The sequence below is a fragment of the Rhinolophus sinicus genome, linkage group LG05, assembly GCF_036562045.2.
Source record: "Rhinolophus sinicus isolate RSC01 linkage group LG05, ASM3656204v1, whole genome shotgun sequence".
NCBI classification, from domain to species: Eukaryota; Metazoa; Chordata; class Mammalia; order Chiroptera; family Rhinolophidae; genus Rhinolophus; species Rhinolophus sinicus.
In genome coordinates, this window is record NC_133755.1 from 51,945,976 (window position 1) to 51,971,980 (window position 26,005).

The 26,005-nt window shown below is 35.5% G+C and overlaps 1 protein-coding gene across 2 annotated transcripts in view; it reads right to left on the bottom strand.

The window, feature by feature from the left end:
• Positions 1–26,005, bottom strand: part of EXOC6B (exocyst complex component 6B) — a 626,283-nt gene that overhangs the window by 332,065 nt on the left and 268,213 nt on the right. For both annotated transcript variants that reach the window (XM_074332164.1, XM_074332163.1), the window contains 2 exons: positions 16,419–16,595; positions 2,041–2,109 (listed from right to left, as the gene is read on the bottom strand). In XM_074332164.1, the coding sequence (XP_074188265.1) occupies positions 2,041–2,109; positions 16,419–16,595 (246 nt within the window). The remainder of the gene's footprint in view (positions 1–2,040; positions 2,110–16,418; positions 16,596–26,005) is intronic.

A 26,005-nucleotide genomic window follows, 5' to 3' on the forward strand; every position in this document is an offset into this window, starting at 1 on the left:
ATGCTAAGTGAAATAAGTCAGACAGAAAAAGACAAATACCACATGATCTCACTTATATGTGGAATCTAAAAAAACCAAAATAAGCAAACGAACAAAAAACAGAAACAAACTCATAGATACAGAGAACATAATGATGGTTACCAGAAGGGAAGGGGGCTGTGGGGCTGGGTGAAAAATGTGAAGGGATTAACAAGTACACATTGGTAGTTACAAAATAGTCATGGAGATATAAAGTACAGTATAGGGAATATAGTAAATAACATTGTAATAACTATATATAGTGCCAGGTAGGTTGTACACTTATGGCGGTAAGGGGGGTTACTTCATAAATCATATAAATGAATAACCACTGTGCTGTACACCTGAAACTAATATAAAATAATATTGAATGTCAACTGTAATTGAAAAATGTTTTAAATAAATTTTTAAAAAGAGAAGCACAATGTTACCAATAACGAGAGAAATGTAAATTGTAACAAAGACCTACCATTTAATATCCATCAGGTTAGCAGAAATTTAAAAATTAGTGAAATTAAGTAATATATACCTATGATCCCAAAATTCCACCCTAGGTATAGAAACCATAGACACAGACACAAAGTCTATAGAGAGTATTATTTGCTACAGAAAGATGTTAGAGGCAATTTAAGTGTTGATCACCAACGTAACAGATAATTAAAAACAGCAAATACAAACCATCAATTAACTATCATGCCTCTCAGAAGTGAGAGGCAATGAGCTAGATATACAGAAGCCAACAGGGACAAATGTTACAAATAGTGCTAAATAAAAAATATAGGAAACAGAACTAGATCCATAAGACAACATCATTTGAGTAAATTAAAAACACCTATATATACAAAATCACTATATACTTTTCAAGATCATAAATACAACCATGACCATATATTAAACATATTAGAGTTAGATGGGGATGAAAGACAAATGGGCTTATGGATAGGAGATGAATGGAAAAAACATGATAATATAAAATATAAAAGGGGGCCTTGTATGAAATGATGGTAATAGTGTGTCACAAGCAAAGATATATATGATTTATTTAATTTTCTATACATTAGATTGAAAACAAATTGTTTACTTATTTTAGATGTCTTGATACAACCCTATATCCTGCTTCACCTTTATATAACAAGGAATGACAGATAGAGAAAAGGAATGGAGAGGAGAAAAGACAGAGTGGGGAGGAGAGGGAATTGGTGAGCAAGGAGAAAAGAAAACTTAGAGGAGGTGAAGCTACCAGGTCTTTTCTCAAACTAATGGAGATCACTACAAAATACTGCAGGCCATAAAGTCCACAGACCAGCCCCAAACTGTCTGGAGTAACAACTAAATGACACTATGTTAAATAGATGAAGAAAGAAAATGGGTAACAGACTGGGCAACAACATATGCTCACACATATTTAAAAACAACCTAGAAACTTCACAGAACTTTTCTATAAAAAAAATCAATAATTGACATCTCTCATCAACTTATCTTTGATGATACTTTAGCTTCATAGTTTCCTTTTTTTTTTATGGATTTTGTGTGTGTCTGCAAGTACGTGTACTACCACGATGGAGATAGAGCCATTTCTTAGAATATCAATAACACCATTAAAAAGTTCCCCCCAGAGAGGTTCCTCTTTCCATATGCTTTGTATGACAAAAGGAATAGCTATCATCAGGAATAAAAAATATTTTTACAAATGTTATTTTAATATGTAAAGAGACTATTATAATTTAAATAACTATATTATTAAATTAAGAACAGAAATCCGAATGTGCATGTGAATATTTTTAGGTATAATCTAATGATGTGTTAGTGACTGACAGAAATTAATGTTACTAGTTATAGCATATTACATCGCAAACATAAATAAAAGATTCAAGAAGAAAGGATTATTTTTTTATAATACTCCTTAAATAATAGTTTATCTTTACTTACTCTTAACAATAAACAGAAAAACTAGCAAAAATGAGAAAGCACAGTTTGAATTCAATATGCACCTTTATAAGGCAGAGCCAGATAAAAACTCACCAGGACAGAATATATATGTAGACATCGATAAACAGGAGAGAAATCCACCAAATCTTGGGCCCCGGGTACCTGCAAAACAATCAAGATTGTCACAAAATATTCTAACAAAGCTATTAACAATAATAACTGTATTAATTTTTACTACTCGAGTGTTTAAAAAAAAAAAAAAGACCAGCTCTTGCTTCCAAGAGAGAAACACAACGAAACAAACTATGTTCCCAGAAACCTAGTTTTGGTATTTTAGCTATGGGGTTAATACACTGACAATATCACCAAGGCTGGGACACAGAACAGAAGGATGAATAGCAGAGAGGGGTAACAGGTATCACTGTTCCTGCATCTGCTTTTAGAGATACATTTTGGGCTGTGGGCCTGCAAAGGGAAAAGAAGAAGATGGGAATGTGAGTTTGAAAACTTGACATGGCCTTCTTAGATACATGGTAGTCTACATAAAAAATTATATTTCAATGGTCAACACAGAACTTGCCAGAGGATGAACTGAATGGCCTGCCAGCCAACTTCTGAAGAACATAAGAATTACTGAACATTTAAGTCAGAATGCAATCAAACTGCAGAAATATGATAGGAAGAGGGGAGGAGATCATGGAAAAGATAAGATAATGAATGGAAAAGCCAAACTTATAGGTAATACCAGCAAATTCTAATATGAACAATGCATATAGATTAAACCTAGACATCAAAAAAGAAAATAAAACAAAAACCATCAGGTAAGAACTGGAGTATAGTCACAGGACTAAAACAGATTTGTTATATGGCCTGACAATGAGTAAGTCACAATTTACTTTAGCCTCAATTTCCTCAACTGAAAAAGGCAACTATCGGGGCAGCCGATTGGCTCAGTTGGTTAGAGTGCGGTGCTCATAGCACCAAGGTCACCTGTTCGATTCCCACATGGGCCAGTGAGCTGTGCCCTCCACAACTTGATTGGAAAAAAACAACTTGACTTGGAGCTAATTGGTCCTGGAAAAACACACTGTTCCCCAACATTCCCCAATAAAGAATTAAAAAAAAAAAAAAGGAAACTATCAGCTGATCTATAGAAATTTAATAAAAATAAAAGGTGACACTGAAACTAAATATTGAATAAAACAAAATAAAGCAAAACATAAAAGACAATTACATAAAGAAATTTTTTTTAAAAGAACCTAGCTAAAGTTGTTACCATAACACTGGTAATTGTAATGTTCATCAGACTATCGGCAGCAGGCACATTAAATTGGGTTGGGCTGATTTGTGACGAGGTCAGTTGCTTTCATTTCATAAAGTAAGTCTCATTTCTTCTTTTGAGACATAGCTTCTTCACCAAGATGCTTTTCCTAATGAAATCTACTCGTTCTACAATTCAACAGCACCATACTTTCTTCCTTTTCCCTCCAAACCATCACATCTCTATACTTATTGGTTCAAAGTTAGTGACGATCTTGTTCTTTTGCTTTGCATCCATGAAGGCAGAGAGTAAATCTTATGTTTAAAAATCTCATAGTGCTGTATATATTCTATAAGCGCTCAAAACAAACTTTTATGTGAATCCAAAGATTGATAATAAGGTACTTAAGATCCTATACCATGGCCCAAGCACAGTTTTAGGGGGAAAAAACACCTCCAGAAATGTTAGTAGGCATTGCAAAATTAGAGAAAATAATTTAGGGCAGAAGCACATGTAGTTCATGAAAAAGCAAGATTAAAAAGCACATAAAATTTTTAACTTTAAGAATACAAATGGTCACTCATTTTCATGTTATGAACATAAAGAGGCAACAAGTGATCATTTTAGGCACGCGTATTTGAGATGACCACAATATTAAAGCATCTTTACTGCCTCCCTTCTTTGACTGCAAATGAAGATGTGAAGGAAATTTACTTTCTCTTGCCATAAAACCAGAACAGTGAAAACTACAGCTAAGCGAAACACAGTCTCAAAAGAAAAATAGAAAATTTTCATACAATTGTAATAGTATTCAAACTACATAAAAATTAAACGTGCATATAAAAAAAGACAAGAAAGAAACATGCAAAAAAAAAACTGATCTGTATAGGGTATGAAACTTTTTTCTTTCATTTAGAATTAATGATTATAAAGTTATTTTTTTATAAATATACATTTACAAAAATGTTAAGGAAATTCTCTTACCTAATTTTGAATAACAAATTCAATTACAACTTTGTTTATGTTCTTCTTTGTGCACTTTATTTATTTTGTTTTGCTTTGACTCAGAGCCATAGTTTCATTCAAAAGGAAACCACTTGTAGCCATGCGTCAGACAGAGCCTCGGCCCTTTCTCAGGTCAGACCCAACCTTATAGAATGAGCATAAACATTAGGGGACAGTGTCCCTACAAACCTGTGATGAACAAGCTAGTGGGGCCCCTTACTAATGGGCTAATAGGACTAGTTTATCTGGGCCAACTAAAAAACATATGTTTAGACAGGAGGCAAAGGCCTTTCCTGTCATCTGCACCAAATATTTACAACCAAACCTATTGTCTGTGAGGCTGTCTTGCCATCATCATACGCGGTTTCAAACTGTTTCAAGGGTCCTGAGCTGGAAGTATTGACTTTGCTATTTCTTAGCCTCTGAAACCGTACGTCCTCCTAAGCACATGACTGGCGGCTTTGATAGCAGTACACAGAAATCCAGACGAGCAAAGATGGAGCAAAACGCGGCTTCAGTTCCCAAACTGTCTCTCCGCCCCGCAAAATAGCCTGCTATTTAGAAGTCATGTTTCCTCCGCGCTCCCCTCTGTGGGAACAGCAGGAGCTTTCTGAGGAGCCCAGAAGAGTGCTGTGAGGGGAAAGGTATGAGAAGCATGCACTGACTCATGTTGCTTTGGGCGAGATGTGTTTTCTCTGCTTCCACTAATGAAAAAGAATCACATCTAGGGAAAGGCGAAGGGAGAGCAACCTACACTGTACGTGAAGGAATGCTACACGTTTGGAAGGATAAGCAATGAACTTTCAAAAATCTAAATAAATGGGAATGGGGGGGAAACAAAAGGCAGTTTTTTCAGACGCACAGAAATAGGTCTGTTTTAAGGTCCACCTTTTGCTCCCCGTTCAAAATGCTAAATCTCTGTCAAATCTGTCTTCATTCTTCTTCCCCTCCTTTGCCCCTCCCTCCCCTCAAGTGGCAAGAAGGATTCAAGCAGGTTTAGGTTTCAGCCAGGGCAGAGGGAGGGGTCCAGGGACACTTTCCTAAGCTAACAATGACTGTCTCTAATGGTTTCTGTCTCCTAACAAAAGCCATGACTCCGTTGTTATCAGCTTCATCTAATTTTTCCTTTCCAAAGTAAATAACACAGCCCTTGCATTTTACACATGTCCAAGTTTGACAAATCATTATCAACTGAGACTATAACTGATAAGAGATAACTTTGTGGTAGGACGTTGTCATTTCCTCTCATAAGGGCTTTCTTTCTGAGATACAGAAACATGATTAAAATAGTTAAACATTTCCTCTGCCTGGCAGTCAGGAACTCAAGACATTAAGATACTGGAGTCTGCATTTTTCTAGTTCAAATAGATCTATGAAGATACCAATAGTAGCCACAAACAGCATATTCAAGATTATTCTGCTTTTTTAACTAGTTGTTTTCCTTATGAATTCACATGAAATAATTTCATCACCAAGGACAGCAACTGCCTAATTTCCTATATAGTTTCTGAATGGAGAGCATTAATGCCTTCTGTCAGTTCAAACCTCTTTTTATTTTCAGAGAGGAGCAAATAGTAGGTAAGATTTTTAGTCTCTGTAACTAAGAAATCTATGCCTCATATCATGTTATAATATTATATGTATTAAGGTATTAAAATAACAGATAAATAATATTCTAGTAAAAGAATTTAGGGATAACTGGATCGTAACATTCAGAGGTAGAAATCATGAGGGCAACTACTATATTCTATAATCACACAACCACAGACATTAGAGAATATGTATCAGCTACCAATATATATGGCTAATCCGTTTCAATATGACTCTTACATTTGTATGATAAATATTAACAGCTCCATCAAAGCAATACTTCTTAATTATTCTCTGTAGAATATTTGTTGTTAAATAGCGTTACAGTCTATCAATACACCAGCTATCAGGTGCTGCCACTATATAGATGACTAAAAAGAATCTGGAGACAGAGGACGCTATAAAGTAAGAAAAGTAAATTTATAAATAAGATTAGAGAAAGGTACCCTGAAAAAAATAGTCTTATAAGCCACTGCAGACAATATACATTGGGAAAGGTGTAAAAATTCAAAGTAGAAATGGGAATATTAGACGGTCAGAAAGAAAAGAAACATGAACATTTCTGATTATAAAAATTCTTGCAAAACACAGGATTTGACTTTCATGATGTTTTTCTTCTTCTCTAATACATCTTAGTTCAGGTCAAAAGGAAGTCTCTACAAATGGAAAGGTTAATGGTTAAGTTCCTCTCATAGAGAATAAGGAAAATGACAGGGATATAAAGTACAGCATAGGGAAGATAGTCACTAATACTGTAATAACCATGTATGGTGCCAGGTGGGTGCGAGACATTGCTGGGATCGCTTCATAAGTTATATAAATATCCAATCACTATGCTGTACATCTGAAACTAATATAATATTGAATGTCAACTGTAAAAATTGAAAAATAAATAAGTAAATATATATGCTTGTTAATTTTACTTACAACACAAAATGCTAGCAAAGATTAATAACTGATCTCTATTAAAAATAAACATTCTATAAACAAAAAATAAGGAAAATTCCATTATTTATTTTAAAATCTAAATCTCCTTTTTTAAATTAAATACTTTTAAATAAATAATGGCATTCAAGTGTTAACAGATAGAATCATTTAATATTTTCATAACACCCCCTGCGTTGGCAGTTAGTAGTTATTTCTACTATCTTAAAAGACTCACTAGTGAAGGGAGGCAGGAAAAAAAAGTATCTGCAGGTAACAGCCTGATACATCTATCTGCTTTACTACTGGGTAAGCCTATCATTAGGAAAGGAGGAATAGGAGTACTCGCCTCCTTCCACTCAAGAAAAGCAGCAAATGTACTGAGACATTTACCTGCGCTGCTGATAAAGATAGTACGTGAAAACAGAAAATGCATTAGTTTGCTCTAGCCCTATTGTTCACACAGCTGTCCCAGGAGACACACACACACACACACACACACACACACACACGCCATTTATTTTTCTGTTATGAAATCTTTCAAAGTAGATGGATCATCCAAAAAGAGTATGACAGAAGTTTGTAAGGAATGTAGATATTTTTCTCACTAATTATTTGAGTCATTCTCTTCTTGAAAATACTTTTGATTACCACTTTACACAACACAGTTTCTCGGTATTGGTAAATGAATGCAGGGACTTGGTGCCCATTTCTGAGCATTAGTTGGATCTCAAGTCATTAAAATGTACCAGGCATCTTTCTGAAGGGAGAAAACAACAAATGATTAGCTAAAGGAGCATTGCCTCTGCATTCAGAGGACTGATTTCAACTGCCGATATTATGTCTGGGAGCCAGGAAATACCTGGCAAACATTTTTCACCAGTGTACTTTTCTGTCCTACTTTGCTTCCAAAATGTCAGACAAAAGAAGGGTTCAATTCCTGCAGACATAAGCTTTCACAAGGCTGGACTGAACATCACCAACCAACACACCAACACACTAGAAGGCCTAGGATTCTAAGGGACTAGAATTAGCAAAACTATAAAAAATTTTCTAAGCCTTTGAACATATAAGAATACCCTGACCAGAGCCCCATCCTAAAAAGTACAAGATTTTGCTATTGAGCTTCTCACAAATTATTAGGATGCTTCCTGAGAAATACCTAAATTGATTACCACTGAATTTACTCAAGTGTTTGCACTAAGTAGAAGAAAATAAGGAAAATTACCATGTCTCTTTACTGAAATACTGCAAAAAATCTTGTGGCCAAAATCAAAAGACAGTCCCTCAAGAATTCTCTGCTTGAAGCTGACCACTAGGGAAATAAAAATTCAACTGGTCTTTACTTAACAATGGTCCACTATATGCTAAGAAACTCTAAACTGTTAGGGAAAAAAAGGCAATTTAGAACTAAATATGGTGTTAAGTATAAAAGTTTTGAGAGGAGGAAAAATTAAGGTAATCAAAATCATAGAAAATGTTATACTATAGGTAAAGAATTAATATCCCCTAATATATAAAGAACTCATTAAAATTGAAGGAAAAATACCCAAAATCCTTAGAAAAATGGGCAAAAGATATGAACAGAAAGTTTACTGAAAAAAGATAATACAAATAGTCCTCAAACTTACAAGATACTACATTTCACCCACAGTAATAGGAATGCACATGAAAAGTATACAGAGATACCATTTCTCATCTATGCAACTGACAAAAATTCAAAAGCTTAATACTCTCTTAAGGAAGTTGTCAGGAAATAGGCACCTCATACCTGCTGGAGGGGGAAGACATAGAAAATGATACAACCTGCATGAAGCAGAATTTGACATTGTCTAACAAAACGACACATGCATTCACGTCCTTGCACCAATATTGTCTCTAGGAACCTACGCAGAACATATGCCTTTGACTATATGGAAAACAATTCTCAGGTTTTGGAGGTTTATTTTGAAACTTTTTTTTATAGTTTTAAGGTGTTTTACATATAGTCAAATGCACCCTTTCTAGTGAACAATTCAATGAGTTCTGATAAATCCATATAGCCCTGTGTACATCACCACAATCTAGATTTAAAAAGTTCCAACACCCCCAAAAATTCCCTCATGCCCCTTTGTAGTCAAATTGTTCCCTGATGCCCAGCCTTTGGCAAACACTGATTATTTTATGTCCCTGGAGTTTTGCCTTTTCAGGAGTGTCGTATAAATAGACTCATGTGGTATGCAGCCTTTGAATCTGGATTCTTTCATTCAGCATACTGCATTTGAGGCTCATCTGTGTTGTTTCGTGTGTTTATAGTTCATTTCTTTTTATTTCAGTGTGATATTCCAGTTATGAATATACCACAGTTCATTTATTCCTTCACCCACTGAAGGACACTTGGGTTGTTCCTACTTTCTAGCCATGCCTGAATGAAGTTGCTGTAAGTATTTAGGTATGGGTTTTTGTGTGAACATAATGGGTAAATATCTAGGAGTGAGACTGGTGGGTCATACTATATATGGTAAGTGTATGTTCAACTTTATAATACACTACCAAACTTTTTTCTAGTGTCTGTACCATTAGGCATTTTCACTGCAATATATAAGAATTCCAGTTGCTTTGCAATCTGCCAGTACCTGCTATTGTGTTCTTTTTTTAGCTAATTCTAATAGCTGTGTAGTTGAAACATTATATTTTAACAGGAAAATACTGAAAATCGTTAACTATCTACACATAGGAGATTGGCAGAATGAACTATGGTACATTCAATTAATGGAGTACTAGCCAGCAATAAAAGTAGAATCAGAAATATTTCTATGAACAGAAATGGAATAATTTCCAGGATATAGTTTCAGAATAAAATAAAATACAAAAAATACATATGTATTATGCTATTAACAGTGATGTTGTGTAAGGTATGAGGAAGGGGACATACACACACATAAAGGATACTGATTATTTACAAAGAATGGGTAGGAGCAGAGTGGGAGGGATAAAGATAAGAATGGGATTTCACTGAAAATATCTTCTCATATAATTTTGCCTTTTGAACCATGTTCATATTTTACATAGTCAAAAAAATAAGGACAAAAGAACTCTAAAAATTAATACAAAAAGAAACAAATGAGCCTAATTATATATCAGTGTGGTAACAATCACACAAAAGGAGAAACAAGCCAACAAATATTTGAACAAAATACTCTGAGCTATATAGCCCCAGTGGGATTTATCGTAGGATAAAAAGAACTGAAAAGAAATCTTGAACTTAGTAAGTCTACTGCTCTTAGTGATATTTGCAAAGCAATTCTGTAACTATTTTGTTTGTGATATATGATTAGGCAAATGAATACATATACTGATACTCTGGGACCCAGAATTCTTCGAGATACAAATCTGGAATAGGAGAAGAGGAAGACTTGTGATATCAGGTTGAAATTAGAAGCATCAGTTTTAACTCATGATTTTTAAAAATGTCTATGTGTTGGTGTAGCATGGGCATCTTGGCTCTGTCCACAAAGGAGCATACCTAATGCTCACATCTCAGTTTCTAAATATCATCCTCCAGTGAAGAAATAGCTGATTCTGGGGCTGGGGCAGAACCTGGAATGAACCAAGAGAATCTAGTGCCAGGAAAAAAACCAAAAACAAAAAAAACTGAAGTAGTCAAAAATTGATGGAGACATGTCAAAGGATAATGGATGAGACACACACTAGCCAAATTTGGAACAATTAGAGAATCAAAATGAAAGAAAAAAATGGAATATAATCCATTGTATATAAAATAAGAATGCCAATAATAACACTAAAAAAAGAGAGGAAAGGAAAGTTCTTCATAGAAGAATGCTAACTAATCAATGTCAAAGAAGTGATAAAAATAGAAAAATCACTACTTCGCAATCACCACAGTAACACATGATTCAGATGAGAATCATCAGTGAATTCTAAACAATGGGTGAAAAATTGTTAGGGAATAGGATACATGGTCTAAAAGTATCACTCCACAGATCACTTATAAACCACAATGAGGGAAAGGTACCTTTACAGTGGAGAAATCTGATAGATACCACCTTAACCAACCATGTGCCTCCTGATGCGATGCACTGAAAATAACATAATAATACTCCTATAGTATTCCTGCCAAAAATGATTAAACTTAACCTGATCACGAGGATATACCAGATGTACCTACAGAGAGGAATATTAAAGGATGAAAAACAGGCATAAAAATTAAATGCAATCTGTGATACCTGTCTGGATATGGCTTCAGGAAAAATAAAAGAAAACATCTTCTATAAAAGATATTATTGAGATAACTGGGGAAATTCGTACCTGGGTTGTATATTAAGTGGCAGACTTGTATCAGTGTTAAACTGCCTGAGTGTGATCACTGTATTGTGGTTGTGAAGGAGAATGTCATTCTCAAGACTCTACAGGTTGCTGTATTGCGAGTTCAAATACGATGAATGAAGTATGACACTTTCTTTCAAAGGGCTCAGCTCTGTGGGGGGGAGGTGGATACATATATTCTTTGATTCTTTCAAAATTAAATTTTTAAGAGAGAGAGAGATCATGTCAAATGTTAATAAGTGAAGTATTTAAGTAAAGGGTGTATGATATTCATTTTACTGTTCTTGTAACTTTCTGAAGATTTAAAACTCTTCAAGAGAAAAACACATTTTTTAAAAAGAGGGTAATACAGAAGAGGTGAGAATGAACCGGTCCTCAGGCCAAAGTAGAATTAGACATTTTAGACAAGGGGTGGGGAAGGAATATATTCCCTAGTTGGAGTAACTAGCAACTTAGTACAGGGTGAAGTGGGTAGTTAAATAAGCAATGAGTATATAAAGGAGAAATTCCAGAAGATCTGAAAAGGCAGGTAGATGTTTTGAATTGAGGCAAGTAATTTCAAAACGACAAGACCTTTATAATATCACAACAACGAAAAAAATTTAAAAGATCTTAAACCAATGTTAGCCATAATATATCTTTGCCAATAATAAATAGACCTGAAAGATCAAAGAATGGGAATAAGAAACCCATAACAGAAAGTCTAAAGCATGCCATAATGTTTTCATTCAACTTTCTAATTTGTCTTTATTGCCATTTGATTATATGTACGGGTATCTACTTTTCATTTAACTGTACGCGTATTTTTCAGCTTTAATAGATCCGCTTTCATTAAGAATAGAAGTAAAAAACTCAAAGCCTACAAAGGTCAGTAAACATTAGGAATAAGTGAAGTAGGTCAGCATTTTAAATTGTATTCTCTGAATATACATACTATTGCTCATTTGTCAAAAAGACTACATTCTCATCATTTTTTTCATACATGTGGCCCTGTCAGTCTACCTTCCATTTTGCCATTTTTTATTAGAGAATCAATGTAACTAATAACATATTTCCCTCAATGACAGCACAGATGTGATAATAAATGCAATTGCCAATGTGTAGACACACCAGGAATTGTGGTTTAGTGGAAAAACCATATCCCTGTGGCAACATTACTACTCAGGGTGAGTCTATTTCTACCATCCTTAGAAAGAGCCTAAGTTGGAAATACAGATTTTTATGTGAATTCAATTGACTTTTAAAAGTTGGCAACTAATTTTTAAAATTTGTAAGTGCTGTGCAAGCTAACAAGCATCTTGTAAGCTGTTTGTGGTCCATGGGCTGCCAATCTGCAACCTCTGATTTAATTCTAAAGTTCGAAGGGCATTCTTGATTTCACTTTAGTTTACTGAGAAATGATCTGGTTTCTGTTACCTTCCTGTTAACAGGAAGTTTTGCAAAAAACACTTCGAAATTTGGGTCAAATATGCTAACAAGAATTCTTCACAAACAATCTGACATAAATTAATTATTGCCACTTTTATAGGTGACAAAAGAGATGCTTAGAGAAATGACATGATTTGCTTCAATAGCAAAAAGTCGACAAAACTTATACCTTCTAAATACAAATTTTGTATTCTTTCTAATTGCCTTGTGTTATAGACTGAATTGTGTCACCCCCAAAATTCATATGTTGAAACCCTAACACCCAATGTGATTGTTTTGGAGACAGGGCCTTTAAGGAGGTAATTAAGGTTAAACGAAGTCATGAGAGGGGGCCTAAATACAATAGGACTGGTGTCCTTATAAGAACAGGAAGACACACCAGGGGCAAGCACAGAGAAATAGCCATGTGAGGACACAGCAAGAAGGCAGCCATTTGCAAGACCAGGAGAGAGGCCTAAGGAGAAACAAACCCTGTGGCACCTTGATCTTGAGACTTCCAGCCTCCAGAACTGTGAGAAAATAAATGTCTGTTGTGTAGTAAGCCTCACAATCTGTGGTATTTTGTTATGGCAGCCCTAGCAAACACATGCATATTGTTACCTCACAATTAGTATAACAATCATTAAGACATCTCATAAAGCTTTGTATTACATGACATTTGTATTTAAATTAGCAATGCGATCCTGTGACTTCATCTTCAGTTCCAAGTTTTTCCCATCTCTGACATGACATTAATTCCAGTTTAAGAATATATTAATTATCTATTTACCATGTGCAAAGCTATGGTCTAGGTATTTGGGATTTCCTACCCATCTCATTCTATGGTCTCCTATAAAGTGTCATTAAACTGAAGACATGGTAAATAGCTTACAAATATCATTTGACTCAAAAGTCGAATACTTCCATTAAAAGCATTTTTAAGAAACTGTAAAAAGGTATTCCTTTAGAAAATAGAAAATACCTAAACGTAAGTATGTTAAATCAGAATCAAAATTTCATCAACAACAACGCTGGTAATCTATTATAATCAACAGATTTTAGAAAGCAAAATATAACTTTCTCTTTGAGGGCTACATTCATTGTTGGAAAATTTGAAGACATATTAATGAAAAACCAATAGAAGCCCCACATATCCATGATTTGTTCTCTTTATGCATTAAAAATGCTTCCTGGTGGTCCCCCCGTAACCTTGCAACTCAAAGTGTGCTCTGAGACCAGAAGTACCATCCTCACCTGGGAGCCTGTAACAGTGCAGGTTCTCAGATGCACCTCCAACTTGCCGAATCAGAATCGGCCTTTCACACGCCACGCAGGGATCCTATGCACACAGAAGTCCAAGAAGCACTGCCCTACTACATGGTTCTTAACTTGGGTCCTAGGGACAACGTGAGTTTCATGAACCCCTTGACATTTCATGCAGAACTTTTTGTGAGGGAATAAATGCACATTTTACTGGGGGAAAAAAAACTCCATATATTTTTTTATGAAACTCTCCAAGTAATATATGACCCCAAATAGATTAAGAACCACTGTCCTAAAGGATTTTATGCCAGTTTAAAAGTCAAAATATTTCAAAAACTATTTACGCTGCTCTCAATGAGGTCTATTGAAGAATGAGAAGAATGAAGGTCAGAACGTCACAGTGGGTCACGAAAGACCTTATCTGAAGAATTTATTCACACCATGCAAGAACTATGCCAAGAAACCAGTTTGGAGACATCTAAATAAATAATTCTCTACATGAGGTTTGAGATTAAGAATGTGCACTTGAAGAAGATTCAAACTGAGAAGTAAATAAATATAAGGTAGAATTTTTTTATGATAGGATGCCATTAGATGACAGTGAGGTGCTGAATTCTTGTTGTAAGAGCTCAATCAGCAAATCTCTAATGTGAATTCTGTTTGATTTGGGAAATGGGAGCATTTTTAAATGTGAACTACCAAGTGCATTCTTAAAATACTTCCTTTATGAGGAACTCCCCAGCACACTTCGCTAGTCCCACTTTCTTCATCTTCTCCGGACTTCAAAAGACGAAACAGAATACATATGGCACAAAAATTAGAAGGGATGTATCTAGGATCTTCAGTGAGTTAATGATAAAGAATGGCTCCTATCCAGAAGGTTCTCAATGATACATGAGAACTATGTATATATTCCATTCTTTTATCTCATCATCTAATCATGTCTTTGGGGTATGTATTACCCAGGCGCCTAGACTGTGTCTAACTTCTGTTTCCTTAAACCACAGTACCTGATACAAGTTAGTTTCCTTAACAAGCACCCAAAATGTAAATAAAAAGCATTAACTGGCCTTTCTTGAGACTGACTCTTTGCTGTGTTACTACTGTGACTTGTCATCGGTGATGAGCCTAACACCTGACAGTCTCGTCTCTAGGGTAGATCAAGTCATTCCAGGCAAGAAGAGAGAAAACCAGGAAATATTCCGGGGGATCAAGTTTTCGGCCCCTTTCTATTTCCACAGGTATCAGGCAAATATCTGGTTCTTTTCTTGGCTCTGTTTCTTAGAGCTATTAAAAGTTGTCGCTATCCAAATATGATAGGGGTTATGATAAGACTTTCACACATTGTTAACTATTGATGTACCTCATTTACATAACAAACATATCCTGATAAAGTATAAATTATAAATTATATTCACTTATATTGTAGAACTGTGTCCCCGCAGTAATGATAACCGTATAAAAGAATATGTAGTTCTTTATACTTACGATAGTCTCTCAGACATTCAATCAAACTTAAATGCTAATATTTTAGACACATAATTAACATGGTTATTTGCTTTTCAGCTCAAACAGTTTAAACAGTGCCGCGTCGATTTTTGACGTGAAAGAGGAATAATAATGACAGGCATAGTGACGGTCGTGATTCATAACAGAAGTCAGCAAGAAGGAGCAGGGAAAACAGGACAGAAACTAGCATTTGCCTGAACGACCTATTACGGCACAGGCACTTGTGCCACCCCTTGGCTGCAGAGACTACTGTCTTTCCCTGATCCATGAAGACATTGAAGTTCCAACAAACCAAACAATTAGCTAGGATTACAAAGTTAGACAGGGATAGGTTTTGGGGGGAGAGGAGAGTAAGGAGGGTGGTAAGGGTATGACAAAGGCCAAGGATGAGGCAGCAATAGTGAACCCGGTCTTATTTGGAGAAAGGAAACAAGGAAAAGGAGACAAGCACTTAGAGGCAAGTGGGTCACTGAGTAGAGAAGTAACTGGTTCCTCGTACAAGTCATTGAACGTTTTAAAAGGAAATGATATGATTATAAATGATCATGTTTTTCATAAAATAAAATAAAAGGATTTGAATGCAGTCTATCTGATTCCAATGGTCATATCAAGAAGAATATTAAAATATGTACTAGTTAAGCCTCTGAATCTTACTCTTTACCTGCAAGTGACACAGAACTAATCTAAGAGGTTACAGACATGTCACAAAATTCCCAGATTCCCTATAATCATTCATGTACTTATTTCCTCCAGAAATGTATTCTCAACCTTCTGGAAGCTTTTATATTTTCAAACTGAACCATATCTCAAGGCTAAGAAATCCCTTTGTTTATTCCCCACTGTTCAAAGTGACATCTTTTGTCTCAAGTAACTTTGGTCCAGTTTCAGTGGAGGTCACCAAGATCTCTTTCTCCAGGTCAGGTACCTACCCAGTATCTACCTAGTCAGTATACAATCAAAAAACTTATTTTAAAAATGGACAACTTTTTAAAATCTACAGAATTAGTATCAAAGAACTCTTAGTGCCTCTTCAGTATCCTTAAACCAGGGCCCATTCACATGTAGAATGATTGTCTAATTCCAGAATATCACACAAGCTGTATTAAATGGATAAACTCTTCATCACATTTCAAACATACTGTATTTCAGCCTAAAGTCTCACATCTCTAGTGCAAATGATAGTTACCTCTTCATCATCTTCCTCATCTTCAACATCCAGAATTCCTGAATCCTGTTCAGACTTGGGGCTAGTGCTTTCTATCTCTGTATCAAAAATTGTATATGCATCTTTCTTAGATTTTCTCTTGGTACCTATTCTGGGTTGTTGCAAGATGATGTTGTCCAGGTTTCTTTGCTGTTGGGCCTAGGATTGAAAGATACACACACATTTAAAAAAAAGAAAAAAGAAAGAGAACAATTAAGCATTCAAAGAACTAATTTTGAACAAATTCGTATCTTAAAGAAAATACTACAACAAAATGCCTTAGTACATAAAGTTTTAGTTCCAGAAATAAAACCAAACATATTAATGTATACATTTTCAACCCTGAAATTACCCGCGCTTGATTCATTCTTCCCAGTTTCCACAGGGAAAAAAAAGGATAATCAATCAATATTATCATAAGACTTTTCAAAGACACCTACGAAATTATCACAAAAATAAAATCTACTCATTTTCCTTTAAGTAACCAAGAGACAAGTGCACATGACCAAATTTTTATGTCTTATAAGATAAATGCCATACTGGAATCATTGTTTTGCAGAAGGAGGAACAGGACCCTTTAAGCTTAGGGGCCTCTTAAAAACAGTTGTGTGTATGTAAGAGATCAACACAATTCTCCTGATTAAGAAAACGAAATGTCTTAATAGAGTGATTTGAACTAACTAATCCAACAGGATTTCATGACCTTAAGCTGTGGAAAACAGCGTTTTAAAGGATTTCTTCCTCTGCATTTTTAGAGAAAGGAAGAGTAATCCTCTACACTTTAAGAAAAAAAAAGATTCAAATGATGGTGCTGTTTCAATAGATACAAAGGGTGGAAAGCGTCAGTTTCCAAGGTCAACAACAGAAGTATTAAACCAGATAGTATTAGAGCTGGAAGTGACCTTAGTTACCACTCAGGAAACTGAGGCTAGAAGACAATGGATTTGTATGGGGTCACAAAGCGAGTTTCTGGTAAATCCGAATCTCAAAGTATGATCTTCTAAATTCCAGATCAGTGATCTTCTCACTACACAACAGTCCCTGAAAGCATGGCAAAAAGTTTCCCCCAAAAAGGGGTTCTGTGATCAATAAATGGGAAACACGGCATATCATGTAGCCTTCTTGTATATAGATATAGAATGCTAATTAACAGGATAAAAACTGGGAGAAGTCCTATTTTAAGAAACTTCTTTAATTTGATTTAATCCAGCACGTTCCAAAAGTATTTCACAACGGAACTTTCCTTTTTTAAAAAAGTAATACTTAAGCATTAAAAAAAAGTTATACTTAGTATCATCCTAAAATACAAAGCTTGAGCAATGTGGCTTCTCAGAATATACATTCCTTAATCAATATGTGATCTTTCTCTGCAGTGACAAATAGATATTAGTTCAGGAGAAAATCAGTTTCCAAATATTCTGAATGAGGTTAAGGAATTCAAGACAAATATTAAGCATAAGATGTTAGTCCAGACACTGGTTAAATGAGACAATTATAATAGGACAGAGAAAAACTTGAACTATGTGAGCCAGCTTCTGCCAAGAAAATGAAAAGAATCTACATTCCAGAGATTTGAATCAATGGACAAACTTGTTTCTCTACATAGTAGTTTGATATTTTGCTTTGACTTACATAAAATACGTGGCTTCGGTAACAAACTGAGATAGAGAAGGCATCCCAGAACATTTAATTTAGGTTTGCATATAAGACATATATATCCTTCAAGCATCAGAGACCCCTAATTAGATAAAATATTTTCTTTTCCCCTCAAAACTAAGAAGTTCTTCCCCAGTTCCTTCCAGGGCAAACCACACAAAAAGGAATCAAGGACTCTGGGAAGCACTAAGGGAGGGAGAGCTTCCTAAAGCTTTTATATTTACAAAAGCAAGCCCTCAACTAGAGAGTCATCACTTGCCCCTTAACTCCATCCTCCCTTGCAGGACAGCAATACCAAAAGCTTTCATAAGGTGCTCTTAGTTTATTGAATGTCAAGTTAATTATTTTTCTTTCACAGTCAACAAAAAACTGCCAGTGTAGCAAAAGCAATCAAAGAGAAGGCACACTTACGTAGTGCCTCTTAAACTTGAAATGATACAAATCTCCAAATATCCTGTGGAAGAAATTTTAGATCTCCTATGACTTGCTCTTTTTAGGTGGTACGTATCTGGTTTTCCCATCAATTTGGAAGAGCACAAAGTAGTTTGGGCCAAATTAGCAAATTAAGATAGCAAACCCAATGTTAGAAATCAAAGCATTTTAAGTTGTATTCCAAATCTCTATCAGAACGTGCGGTCTCTGTTAGAATTGTCAAGTCTTCTCCAGTCTGTAAAGGAGCAGTCAGGGAAGATCTGCCAAGCAAGAACTGGTCAAGTTAGAAACCCTAAATGTCAGGTAAGACAATGAAAAAAATACTCAGGTGTTACCCATTATGGATGAAAATGAAAATTACCATCTATTCAGAATGTACATTATGGGACTGGCAGAAAGTGGAGAAGAGTAAAAATAAAAAAAAATATCTAAATACACATAATATATATTAAAATGAAAAGCCCATGGGAAAAAGCCTGGTGAAAGCCCTTCAGAGCTCTCCTAACATGCTAAGCTACCTCACCAGGACTATTTATTCCGTCCCTCCAGAGACAACCTTTATAATCATGAGCCAAAGAAACAGCTGCTTGATTTCTGCCACCTGGGTTGGACTGGCGTACGAGGACATGAAGCATACAAGTAGCAGCTAGGCCTTAGAAAGCACTTAGGTGTTTTCTTTTTCTTAGTTGTTCCTTCTCTTTGTGAATAATTTTTTACACATTTAACCACCTCTTCCTCAAGATTCCCTCACATATATTCTTCTCTGGTTTCCTAACATACAGAAATTGATCAAGGTTTATTCTTCAGCCCCTCTCCTTTTAGCTCTCTTCCCACCCTCCCAAGATCCAACAGCACATCTCCAGTTTCCTATTACTACTGGGCTCTCCCATCACCTCACTTCCAACATCCCTAAAACGGAACTCATCACCTTCTCATTGTAATTCCCCTGCACACTGCGGCCAGGCTCTTCTGAAACCACATCATTCATCACATCAGTTAGGCACGAGGGAAATTGGGGGGGAATTTAAACAAGTACAAATCCAAACTCGATAATCCATCACAAACTACACCATAATGGAAGCTGAACCTAATTCTCCGATGTTCTTACCCAGTACTCTCCAACATGAATCTTCCACTTGAATCAAACTCTACTTCATAATATATTGGGTATATTTCCATTTCTGTATCTCTACTGAATGACTTCTTTCTGCCTGTCTCTAACCTTTCTTCCAAAACTCAACTAAAATTCTTCTGCTTTTAGAAAGCCTCCTCTTGCTGCCCTAATTCATGATGCTTTCTTCTGTATTCCTCTTTTCAGTCAAACATACATTGAATGTCTGCTTGGTACCAGGTATTGTGCTATGTGCTAGGAATACAAAGGAAAAAATGGAGTCTCTGACTCATGAACCTCACATCAAATTATTTTATGAAAAGCAGATAGGCAAATAAGTGAATGAAATTCTGTGCAATATGTATAATAATAGAAATAAATACAGAGGACAATGGTTGAACAAAGGAGAAAGTAATAAGATCTGCTTGGAAAAGGTTCGGGAAAGGCTTCGACGAGGAACAGGTAGAAAACTATGCTCTTAAAAGATAAATATGATTTTTCCAAAGGGAGGTAAGTAGAAAGGGTAACCATTTCAGAAGAAGGAAAAGGCATGAGCAAGGATCATGTGTGAAATAACATTATCCACCCAAGGAATCAGTGATTTTGTATAAGAGCATAGTTTACAAAGGACTAACAACAGGTAAGGTTCAAGATGTCAGTGTTAGCTAGTAGGCAATGGAGAAACAATGAAAGAGTAAGCGAGAGAATAACAGGATCAGCTTTAGAATTCCGGCAAATCCTCTAGGAGCAGAGGAGTGGTCAACTGGGAGAAGATCAAGACCAGAAAAAGAAAACCAATACAAATCACTGTAACCATCCAAATAACAATGGTGAGGACTTGAGTTAAGGTAGTAGCAGATATGCAAGAGGCAGAAATACCAGGATTTACTAATTTGAATGTAGTATATGGAAGATGGGAAGGAAATAAAAATAACTCTAAGTATTCTGGCTTTGGTGACTAGATGGTGGGGCATTCCAAACAGTAGGAACCACAGCAATAGTAAGTTGAGAGCAGGATGAAGATGAGCTCGGGAAACTTGTCAGATGTCCAGGTAAACAAAGGACAGTACGACACTTCCGTAGGTAACTCTTCTTTCTTTGAGGACAGGAAACATGCTTTAGAATCCCCCAAGTCCAGGCACAGCCCACCCCAACCACACCCCAACAACCATTAGAATCCCCAAGCCCAGACACAGTGACACATACACAGTAAATTTTAAAAATTGATTACTATATAAAGGCAATAGGTAACAAAAGACATCTATGTGAGAATGAGATTTTGCCCAATAAAAGGGAGGGGTATCTGCAAAAGAGATAATTTGGATGTTCTCCTACCTATTAGAAGAGGAAGAAAATGCGTAAGAATTACCTAATATTAACCTAAAAATGTTGCTATTAACACTTTACAACTGTCAAATAGTGTCTATGAGGCATTACATATATATAAATATATACGCTATAAAATAAAGTTTTACTGTGAAATACAACTTCCAAGGGTGCCTACCAAGAAGACTCAGTTAACGTGAATCAAAAACTGAAGGTTCCTGTCTTTATCAGCCCAACACTGACCTCTAGTGGACTAAAGGAATACATACAAATGACCCTTAGAATGAGAAACTAATTGAGAAGGGTATAGGTTGGAGGCCTGATATATTTGCATGGACTTCAATTACAGGTTGCTATAGCAAACACCGAGCAAACTAAGATCTTCTTGGAGTAAAACTCTTTAAATCTAAACTCTGCAAATTATTCATTCTATAACCTTGGGCAGTCTCTTCACTTCACGGGGCACATCCCCCTCTCCAAAAAACAAAGTTAATAAAATGTACCTTAATACTGCCACAGGGGTTAAATGAGATAATACAGGTCAAGTATCTTGAATTAAAAGATAATTAAAACAACCAAAAAACACCCCAAATTTGCACGTTCTACCTGTCCTCTCTCTAAAAATGAGACAGGAATTTTGTTTCATTGTCCACTATGGAAGCATCTGCGATCCAGCAAGTATTTGGCTACATCGTCATTACCGGCATCTAACACTGCTACACGTCGCCATTCCGTTTCGCATTTGTACCACATCTCAAGTATTCGATGCCGGTGTGAGGCACGTCGTGTGCTGTGCTGCACATCCTCTCAGCCTCAGCTCTTATTCCAGTGAGAGCGTCAGTAACCTGTTCTGCGCAGCCTTGGAAGCGGCACATCATGTAACCTGAAACCAGCTCTGACACTTTCTCCACACCTCTAGATTCCTTCCCTGCGGCTTTCCTATAATACCACAGCCTAGAATCCCACAAGAACTGCTTAGCATTCATGATTCTCAACCCAGAGGAGAGGTAACCACTGACCAAGGAACGAACAAATACATACTTCCCCTCTGTGTGCCTCCCCTAGTCAGTTCCATATGGCTTCTCGGAAGGTCCCAGGAATTAAGAAACCAAATTACCTACCATTGTACCACGGTACTCCCTCTATAAACTTTTCTTTTCACTCCTCCTGACCCTTAAATTCCTGTTCCATGGGTCACATGCTTGAATAAACCACTTACAACTCAACCTCTCAGGTTCCCTCAGGGAAACCAAGACTAAAATAACATTCCATACAACAAAACAGTGAAGGAGGAGGATGACCCCCCATTTTATGTCTGAAGCCCACAGGATAACTCTGAAGATAACCGGCAAGATCAAGAAATGATGATTCTGAAGTTGCCTCTTCAGGTCCCACCAATCCAAAGAACTGCAAAAGAGCTGCAATTTCCACACAGGCCTTCTTCACATTTATCAGTACTAGTCTGGCAACTAGCATTCTTTGGCAAATAGCTTCAATATCAGATTCAAACCAACAAAATGAAAACAAAACAAGGAGAGTGATTCAAAATGAAGGGGAAAAAACATACCAAGATCATGCAAAAAAAGTTATTTGCATATTAGTGTACATAGGCATGTGTATGATATTTTAAAGGAGGGATAAAAAGACAATTTATCATATCCTTTAGTCAGGTCCCAATAACCTAAATGCAGCAGTAGGATGAGAAATCTAGAATTATGATACTCTTGGGATGTTTTTATTAACTGAGGAAGGTGGACGCTATATCATCTTGAAAATTATAATTGAGATCCTTAGTCCTCTGAAAGTCTCCAGTTCATATTTAAACCTATATTTCATTGGGGAGAAAGTCTTTGCACTAACAAAACTCACTGTAGTAAGATGTACTGTATGTAGGGTATTACAATTTGTATGAAGAGTAAAATTTTGTAAAATTCCCTTGTGAATTAGGATATTCCTAGCTCTTTTAAAACACTATCTTATTCCTTTGTCAACACACATGCACACCACAAATATACATGTGTTAATTGCAGTTAATTGGAAAATAAACAAAGAAAAAATGGGGGGGAGGGGAATCTATCAAAATCTTCACTCAGTAATAATCAGTTACTTTGGTGAATGGCAACCTATTTTCTGTGCATATATAAAGATTTCTCTTTTTGCTTCTCTATATTTTCTATTTATCTGCAATTAGTATTTATATTGGTATGTCAGAAAAGAATCATACTGGATAAAAAGTTTTTAATCTGGATAAATCTTTTTGCTCAAAAATATTTCACAAATATCTTTCTCTACAAATAAAAACACTTATAACATTTATATTTTATTGTATTTTAAAGAAGAAATGTTTATTTAAACATAGTCTAGCATTGGACATTTATATCGCTTCCAATGGTTTGCTGTTTAATAATGCTGAAAAGACTACCTTCAGAGCTAAAATTCTGTGTATATCCTTAATTTTTTTATTAGGGGAATTTGTAGAAAATCTAGATAAATGTTGCAAAATAAATAAACACTGACAAACTGCCCTCCAGAAAAGCTAGGCCACTTCATAGTAACACATAAAAGTATATGAATGCTTATTTCCTAGCCCCTACAGCATCAGAAGGCACATGACAGCAAAGGAAGAAATGATAACATGTAATTAGATTTGGGCTAGGTAAAAAATGAAAACTATCCCATTCTACAATTATATCCCATTCTACAATAAATAAATATAAATATTTATTTATTTTCCTCTAGTACTTCTATACCTTAATTTATTCTACATTAATATTTTTAATCCTTCTACACTTTACCATGAGTGTTATTCGAGAAAGAAAACTACTTCCTCAAATGTTTATTTATCCCAATTCAACTTTTTAGAACAATTCATCTTTCCCAACTGTTTTATTTTAAATGTCTGCCAAATGAATATCATCTCATGGTTCTAAAATTCTAACAATACTGAAATTATATTAATGAAAAAGACAGTAGACAGTAGACTTCTTAGGCCTTTTCCCACCCCCAATCCTGCTCTGTAGAGCTAATATTTTTACAACCACACTTCTAAATAACACCCTTACTTCATGGCAAAAACTTAGATCACTTAAAAATCTACACCCCTTACCTACTACTTCTTCAATTATCCTCCCAACATAGTATTTTCAGTTAAAGTAATAATTGGTGTCATGTAAGCATACTGTCTCACTACAAAGCCAAGGACATATGTAATGAGTACATGTATTTGATTACAGTTCCTTTCTGGTCGTTTTTCAGTTCTCTTGGAGTTTCAAATTGCCTACATTTTCTAAAAATTCTCTTAATGTTATAACTACAATTAATATTGATCTTTAAAAAAAAAAAGCTCATCAAAATACATGCTGCATTCAAGCCCTATTATTCCTAAAGGTATAACCTGGGCTGATTGTCCATCACAACTGTCATTCTAGAGGAAACTTACTTTTATCTCTCACTAGAATTAGAACCATAGTTTCACAAATTCCATATCTATCTTTCACTTAATTTAGTCCCTCGTTTTGTTGGAGCATATCCTCACGTAATTCTTAAAAATGAAACATGGCAGCTAAATTTCTTGTCCTTGCATTCTAACATGATTTTAATCTTTCTTCACATTAAACTGATAAGTATTAAACTGAGTACAGAATTCAAGGTAGAATATAATTTTCCCTAAGATTATTGAAGGCATTGCTCCATTGTCTTCTAGCATCTATTATTGTTCGTGAGAAAGGCAATGTCATTTTGGTCTTCATTCCTTTCTATATTTTATAACTTTTTCTCTCTGGAAGCTTTTCAAACCTTTACCTATTATGTTCTAAATTTCACAATGATGTACCTTGGTGTAGTTCTTTGTTTAATTTGTTCGTTATGATGGGTAATATATCCATGAATCTGGAAGTTTAAGTGCTTCAGATAAGGGGAATTTTCTTGTATTACTGCTCAGATAATTTTCTCCCTTTGTCAAGAATTCCTAATTGGTACTGAATTCTCCTACAGTTCTTCCTGATGATCTCTGTAACATTTTTATACAAAGAACCAAATTTTTAATTTTTGAGGATACCAATTAATTTTTTCGACATATTCTGTTTTCTGCATTATCTGTTCCCTCTAGGTACTTTTTTATTGTTGATACTTATTTTCTCACAGTAGTAGATTTTGGTCTCTCTCTTTCCAGTTGGACATTTTCCTCAAATGTCTGTTGATCCTTGGCCAATCATTCATGTTTATAATAAATCACTTAAGAGCTTACAGAAAAGTCTGTGGGCACAGGAAGACTTGTCAACTAGCAAGCTTCACTTTAGGAAGTCTAGAAGGGAGATCACTTCTCTGCTGGGGAAATCCAAATGGTAATTTGTGGCAATATTTTATCAATTTCTCTAGAAAAGAATCTTCTAATCTCCCACTGAAGACTATAAGTGCAAATATTCCATGCATGAAACAAGAGAAGTGGAGGAATTACATGTTTTATATACTAACTTTCAACAAATCACACCTTTAAGCCCCTCGTCTTACCCCCATCATCTATCATAACTCACACCTCCAAAATTTCAGACAATGGAGTTCTCTGTACTAACCTGATTTCTCCATTCCCTGGGTACCTCTGTTTAAACTTGCAGTTGTGCCTTCATACATCCTACTATCTTAGTTACCACTCTTCCCTCAGCCTTTTTTCTTCCAGCTTTATTGAGATGTTATTGATATGTCACGTATGTAAGTTTAAGATGGACAACATGCTAATGTGATACACATATACACTACAAAATGATTACCACAATAGGTTACTTAACATCTCCATTCTATCACATATGAGGTCTGACAATTACGTTCAAGAACTTGCTACCATGCGCTTACATTAGCAGCACATACAAACAGCTCAGTAAGGTTTCATAACCTTGGTATATCCGTGTCTCACAGCTGTGTTCATGCTGACGTGTGGCGGTGTCTTGCTGAGTGGCATTCATCATTGTTGCGTGTCTTTGTGCTCCATCGCAAGAATGTCTGAGCTTGAATTAGAGCAATGAACAAACATTAAATTTCTTCTTAAACT